A 7,910-nucleotide genomic window follows, 5' to 3' on the forward strand; every position below is an offset into this window, starting at 1 on the left:
CACACACACACACACACACACACACACACACACACATATATATATATACACACACACACACATATATACATATATATAATATTTTGTTTGAGCGCAGTGCTAAACGTTTCCACTAAATGAAATTCACTTCCCATTCATTTAAAGATATAACGTCTTGTTTTACGATCACGTTTGAACATTAAGTGAGTTTACGCTTAAAACTTTTATTTTTTTGTATTTATTTATTTTTTAATGCCATGTCAGCAGCAAAGCTATCTTCACGGCAAAAGAACAAATAAACAAAAGTCATATAAAAGACTTAATACTAGACAAAACATCTAAAATGCATTCTGGTGATACTTTTTTAAATGCATCAGTCAAACACATCTCTGAATAAAATCATTGTCTATTTATGTTAAAAACAGTGCGGTCCAATAAAAGAAAAATGTTTAGCAGTCACTGTAGTTTTCTACTAAAATTTCATTCAAAGGAAAAACAAGATCATTTTTCTAAACCCTTTTAAGTATAAACTCACTTATTTTTTCAGAAAACAAGACTCGATCTGTTTAACCCATCTTGGTTTAAGATGCATTTTAGACATTTGTTTGGCATGTGTTTGAGGAGCAGCTGAACGCGTGTGAGAGCCGTAAAGAGCAGCAGATGAGCTCAAGATCGTCTCTTCATCAGCTCTGCGTTTGCTCAGCTGTTGAGGACGGCAGGTGAAGCACATTGTCTGATGTTTACGACCCATGTGTTTAGGGTGAGCTGCTTCACTCACGAGCTTGAACGTAACGATGGGAAATGAGACGCACACAAACTCTCTGGAAGGAACGTTTGGTCTAAAAATTCTGTGAGTGACACGAGGAGGAACTCTTCTGCTGGATTACGTTAAAATGGCCAAATCACTGATGAACGACAGCTTAACGGTTTCTAGATTGAACAGGCTCGTGTGCGCTCCAGATAACGGCTGCCGTCAGGTTCAGAAAAACTCTCGTTCCTTCACTTTCTCAAACCGTAATGAATGGAAGAATTCCCTTTCCACAGGAAGACTACCAGCAGCTCTCTCCTTCCAATCCATCATGAAGATCAGGAGGAGGACCCGAGAGAGACACCCGCCACACTTCGGTTCAGCTGAACCAGGAGCTGATGAAAGATCCTCAGACCTGCTGAACTACAGCCAATGACGGGGACTGTTACTTCATCTTAAAGGAATAGCTCAGCCAACAGTGAAAATGTGCTCCTCTGCAGTGAATGGGTGCCGTCAGAATGAGAGTCTAAACATCACAATAATCCATGGCTTGTAAACGCTGCTTGATCTGTGCAGATTTCTCTCCTGATTCAGATCAGAACACTTTTTCACTGGAGGAAGCGTTATTATGGATTATGGACTCTATGTATTTTAGTTAAAAAGGTCTTAATGCTTTTGTTTCAGCTTTTGTCTTCTCCAGATGTTTACTGATGGACTGGAGTGCTGTGGATTACTTGTGGATTATTGTGATGTTTTTATCAGCTGTTTGGACTCTCATTCTGACGGCACCCATTCACTGCAGAGCATCCATTGCTGAGACACTGATGCAATGCTACATTTCTCCAAATCTGATGAAGAAACAAACTCATCCTGATCTCGGATGACCTGAAGATGAGCACACTTTCAGAAAAGTATCATTGTTGGCTGAACTATTCCTTTGAAGTGATTGTTCACTCAAAGACGAACATCTTGTCATCATGTTGTGGAACTCAAAAAAGGAGATGTTGAGCGTAATGTTCATGCTGCTCTTTTACATACAACCATCAAACACTATTTAAGTACTATCAAAGCATTTCTGTGCTTTTCTATATTCTGTGAAACATATGAAATTAAATACAGTGCATGAGTAATACGGACTATTGTAATAGTGCTTTGTGGAACTTGAATTTTTGGAATAAAAAGGGCTGCATATAGATTTTTTTGAAATGGTCGTTTTGTGCTTTATGGAAGAAAAAAAAAACATGCAAGTTTGGAACTACATGAAGGTGAGCAAACAATATGAGAATTTGTGTTTAACTACAGTAGCATTGCTTTAAAAAAACGTTCCCAAAATGTGTACTTTCTAAGCATCTCCTCAGTTGTTTCGGCGGCCTGAGATTATGTGGGTCATGATGGTTCGAGGTTTGTGTGTAATAGAGAATGTCAGTGGCTCGTTCTATTTAAAGCTCACAGCCCCTCACATCTGTTGTGACTTCAGATCACCTCCCGAAGGATGGGACACCACAGAGAGACTTCACGAGCCGAAGAACAAGACCCACGCAAACCCACTGCTCCAGATACTCCTGGAGACCTGACGGCCTATTTTCTCCACCAGGAGTAAAAACAGTGACATACAGTAAGAGTCCAGAGCTCTAAACTAATGTGGAGCAGCTCAGAAGAATGACAAGCGTCTTGAGTACTTTGTGCCCAAATCAGGGCCTGCGAGCCAAAGTGGGCCCATGATGACTTTTGATTTGGCCCACCATCCCATAAAAATGAACAAAATATTAATTTATAACAAAATAAAAAAATGTTTTTTAATATTTTATTTTACATTGAAATTAAAAAAAAAATAAATATTCACTTTTTTAAAAATGTTAGAAATTGTATCGATTTTAATATAACATAATTGGATTTAACGCAACATTTAATTGCAACATTCAAAAGTCTTTAGCTCTAGGAGAAACAACTGATGTTACTTTCATGACGTTCTTTCCTGTCGCCTTTACGCGCGCTCAAATGTATTTTCATTTCATTATCCTATTCAGTTATGCAGTTCTCTAGCAGGACTCGAACCTACAAACTTTCAGTTACCAGCCATGATCTTTAACACCAGCCTGCATCAGAATACCTGAAACACGGCTGATGATGTTCAGCTTCTCACCTTCTTCATGATGCCCGTCTTTCTCTTGCTGAAGGTCGTGTACCGTCGCAGTTTGTTGTCTATAAACTCCATCTTTATCTTCACTCTGCCGCGGGTCTTCTTGCCCGGTTTCGCTCCGGCCGCTCCAGCCGCGAGCGCCGCGGAGGGCAAGCCGGCCTCAGGTCCCACTATCGCGGCTTCCATCTCCGCTCTCTCCCGCTTGACGCCGCCTCCCCTCCGGTTGTCCCCGACTGACCCCATGGGCTCGTCCTCATCGCCGGAGTCAGAGTCCGCGTCGGAGCCGCTGCACGCGTGCGGGGGACCCTCTCTATCCGGCTCGAACCTCCCGGGCATCCCGAGCCCCATCGCTCCAGCCTGCAGCGGCCCCAGTCCCCGCGCGAACCCTGTGCGGACCCCGGCGCCCATCAGCACCGCGCCGTGGCCTGCGCTCTTCCCCGCCGCTGATCCGGCTCCACTCAGAGCCGCTCCGGTCTGGCTGGATAACATCCTAGAAACCGGAGAGAACGATCCGTGTGACGGCTGCGGAGCGCTGAGGCGGCAGTCTGTGAGAAATCGAGTTCCGAAGCGGCGCTCATACACAAACAGAGTCTGCGAGAAACTTTGAGAAGTGATGCTGAACCCGAGCGCCTCCAGCCGGCTTCACTCCCACTCTCTCTCGCGCTTCACCTCCTCCTGGAGCTCCGCGAGCGACGCGCTTTCTCTAAAAGGAAAACCGCGCGAGCGCTTCCGTGATCACTCCGCCGCGTCATCTAGTGCGCCGCGAACGCGTGAAATCAGCGATCTTCTCCGCTCGCGCGCCGCTGCCGCTTCAACTCCGCGTCTCGCCGCTGACAGCTGTCAATCACCGCCGCTGATGAGACGCTTCGCAGCACCTTGCGCCAGCGCGAAGGGATCGATACACGCCCGATCTACTTTCCTCCATATAAAGAGATACGCTGTTTCCTTTTTTGGAGTTCTCGCTCCTTATATGGCGAGTCACAGTCGAGTGCAGCGATTGGCTCGCGGGGGGACGGCCTGCAGCGCGATTGGCTAAAGCGACATCTTATTTGCATAAAAACCAAAACGGTTGCGCTCACTTCATACGTCACACTAGGGGGAGGAGCTTCGCGTCAGTCCGCTGCTGAATTATTCTATTAATAGATGCGGGATATTAATAACAACAATAGTAAGGTTATTAAAGTGATATAAAAAATAGGCTACATTATTAAACTTTCATAATACTATTAGTTAGTATTAATACAAATATTAGTCTATTTCTCAGTAGTCACTGATAAAACTGCATAGGCTCAAAGAAACACACATAAACACACCAAACAATCATTCCATTCCACTGCAACAAGCATTTCTGTCATTTTAATGGCACTAAATGTGGTTCCCATAGAAACAGTTATAAAAGCCTGAGACTCAGATGTGAGAGAGGGAGCTGAACATTTCATTGAAATACTTGAATCAAACGCTTCATATCCATGTATTCTTCATCTGAATTCCTCAGAATCAAGACAGAATCAATGTTCAGTCGTGACACCCATCAGAGCTTTTCAGCGCTGGATCTTCAGAGGTCACGGATCTCAAGAAACTCGAAACACCAAGAACTTTTGACATTTCAACATTTCATTTCATGCAGACAAAAATGACTGATAAAAGAGCTGTTCACTGAACTGAAGAGCTACTAAAAGCCACCGGAGAAGCTTTGGAAGAGCGAGAATAAACAGTTTTCATGTTCAGGTTGCACACAAATCAACATGAACACACATTTGCATGTAGCCAAGTGTCAGAACAACAAATAATGTTTTATTAAAATAAGAGGCAAACATGAAGAAACAAAATCATCTGAGAGAGAGATGGGGGTCATAATCTGCATGAAGAGCATCATGAGTGACACAGACGCACCTGAGCTCTTCTCTCATGACACACATCATTTGCGTGACAAAAGAAGCTCCACTCTCTCTCTCTCTCACACACTCTCACTCACACACACACTCTCTCTCACACACACACACTCTCACTCACACACACTCAGATTCAGATTCAAGTAGCTTTATTGGCATGGTAAAAAAGTATCTTTACATTGCCAAAGCATAGAAACATTTAAATAGACATTTAACACAAATATACATAAGCGTAGAAGTATATAGCATATATAGTCTATATATCTGTATACAGTCAAATGAAAGTACTAATAAAGAGACAGGAGAAGGACTGGATCCTGTCATGTCAGTTTATGTGTGTTGTCCAGTGTTTTCTTCCGGCTGTGACTTGTGGTTCTGTTCTACTGCTCGTCCTTTTATCATGGCAGGACTTGACGTACCTCGCAGCCAGGTTAGAGCTTGTTGAGGTTTCTCCCAGAATGTAAGCCAGTTTGTCCTTTTGTTGTATCTGGTTGAAGTCTTTGTGCTGGTTTGTGAATTAATTTGTGTATAATTAGGGCATGTTGTTAAAAAGTGCAGTTCTGTTTCCACTTCATGTTGTGTGCAGTGTGGACACAATCTGTCTTCTTTTGGTAGCCAGGTCTGTCTGTGTCTGCCTGTCTCTATAGTGAGGTTATGGTCACTGAGTCTGTACATGGTCAGGACTTTTCTTAGTTTAGGGTCTGCCACTGTGTTTAGGTATTCTGCCAATTTATATTCTCTGTTTAGAGACAGATAGCATTCTAATTTACTTTGTTGAGCTGTTACTCACACAGACACGCTCACACGCACACACACACACCATTTATGGTGCATCTGATGGGCAGCAGAGCCAGTATGAAGCTCTATACTATACTAGAGTCTATAGTGTAAAGAACCGAGAATGGAAATGCATTCACACACAGCAGTCAAACTACATCAAAACATCTCAGATCAAAAGTGATTAAAATCGGCTGTGAAATCTGTCAAGCAATGCAAATAATCCGAACTCTGTCCTCTACTAGAAAAGTCTTTGTTGGATTGGTTGGGTTTTGTCTCTCACACACAGCGCCCTCTGCTGGCCTTTACATGCAGAGATCTGAAACTTAAAGGAGTCGTTCAGCCAAAACTGAAAATGTGCTCATCCAAGATGTAGCCCATCAGTTAACTTCTTGAGAAAACAAATCCATCAACACGTTTTTAACTCAAATACCATAGAGTCCATAATCCATAATAACTCTTCCTCCAGTGAAAAAGTGTTCTGGTCTGAATCAGGAGAGAAATCTGCACAGATCAAGCAGCGTTTAAACAGCTCTAAACTTTAACGCTTTTCACTTCTCCAGATGTTAACTGATGGACTGGAGTGCTGTGGATTACTTGTGGATTATTGTGATGTTTTTATCAGCTGTTTGGACTCTCATTCTGACGGCACCCATTCACTGCAGAGCATCCATTGCTGAGACACTGATGCAGTGCTACATTTCTACAAACCTGATGAAGAAACAACATCTGCATCTCGAATTCCTTGATGGTGAGCACATTTTCATTTATGGCTGAACTATTCCTTCAAAGTAATTGTGGAATGCATGTGTCCCTTGATCAAACAGAGGAAAACACTAACAAAAACTGGCAACACTTTTGGGAGATGTACCATATTCTATGATTGTCACTGGATTAACGTGGAAATCCCATCACAGTACTTCTTTGGTAAGGGAAGGGGCATCATTTGACTAATTATACATGGAGAAACAGAACGGATTCTTAAAACAGTTGATTTTATGGAGCACAGAAACATCAAGGCTGTTAAAAACGTGACTGTTTAATGAGAGCAGCATTACATCTGGATTACTGTGACCTTTATAAAGCAGAATATAAAAGCATTACTGTGTGAGAGCCTGCCTTAAAAATAACCATGAACAGACGATGACCACAGAGATGAAAAACAAACAACAACAACAATAATAAAAATACATATGAAACGATTATATAAAAGCAGTTCTTAAAAACAACAAGCATTAACTGCATTACAAAAGATACTGTAAAAAAAACAGCAATAAGTCCTTCATGTTCTAGGCACTTTTAGTTGTAAAAAACAAAGTTGATTTAATCTTTTCACCTGATGAAAACCACTGAGAGCAAACAGTGCAGGACGTGTTTCTGCTGTGGGAGTCTGAATGAAACCAACACTGGCCGCATTAAAATCACAGAGACACAAAACCTTCATCAAAACTCATGCAGTCCTCAAACGACGTCATGCATCAGCGCTTCTCAACCTTCATGACTCCAGTCACAATAATATCTGCTGTAATGCAAAAGTTATTATTTATTTATTTTGATCTATGGACACTCCTGGTTTCTGTGCATTCAATTTGTGGTTTCCAAAAGTTTTAGGAGCTGAATGTTCTTCAGGGTTCCTGCTGTTTTAAACCAATGAATTTACGTGACTCTTCCAGTCATTTGTGATCCACTGGATCAGGATTAGGGTTTTTTTTTCATTGTTTTACTCATAATGTCGACCTGATAAAATATTTCTAGCCTAGTAGAACTAGTAAAATGCACATTCGTTATATACAAATGTTTTAACATTTGATTAATTTTCATGACTTTTCCAGGTGTAGAAATCACACTTTCAAATCAGTGTTCCTCACATAATCATGTCTTCCTTTCTGGTTCTTAATAGACAAAAACAGTTGTTTAAGTGGTGAATTAAAATAAGAAATAGCTTGATTTTATGCTGTTTTAATGCTACTGGACCTGGTTGAGAACCGCTGATCTACATCAATAATCACAACACATCAACATGACACCTTAAGTTTTAAGTGTAATTTGTGTATCATCTCAGTTTGTTGGTCGTGTGTTTGAGAAAAACAATCCAGAAGGACTTTGTGGAGACGGACAGTGAACTGGGAATTACAATAAAATGTGATTAATCATGGCTTAGAAATGTTCGCAATCTGAGGCATTGCATATTTATTTATTACAATAACACAGTCACCTGTGAGCACCTCAGAGAAATATAAAGATCTTATTATCATTAAGAACAATCTCTCTTTCATCACAGACACGTTAATTAGTAAATATTTGTTAATCGTATTATAGCTTTGTATGTCAGTCTCTAACTTCATCATTAATCTCTCAGTTTCCCAAATACAAG

The 7,910-nt window shown here is 41.3% G+C and overlaps 1 protein-coding gene across 1 annotated transcript in view; it reads right to left on the reverse strand.

The window, feature by feature from the left end:
* The window catches only part of LOC107653188 (serum response factor-like), an 18,467-nt gene extending 14,918 nt beyond the window's left edge, over positions 1-3,549 (reverse strand). Inside the window, exon 1 of the mRNA XM_016439853.1 lies at positions 2,871-3,549. Within this exon, the coding sequence (XP_016295339.1) occupies positions 2,871-3,356 (486 nt within the window). The 5' untranslated portion in view covers positions 3,357-3,549. The remainder of the gene's footprint in view (positions 1-2,870) is intronic.
* Positions 3,550-7,910: the final 4,361 nt, after the last annotated feature.

The sequence above is a fragment of the Sinocyclocheilus anshuiensis genome, unplaced genomic scaffold (genome assembly GCF_001515605.1).
Source record: "Sinocyclocheilus anshuiensis isolate Anshui unplaced genomic scaffold, SAMN03320099.WGS_v1.1 scaffold2700, whole genome shotgun sequence".
NCBI classification, from domain to species: Eukaryota; Metazoa; Chordata; class Actinopteri; order Cypriniformes; family Cyprinidae; genus Sinocyclocheilus; species Sinocyclocheilus anshuiensis.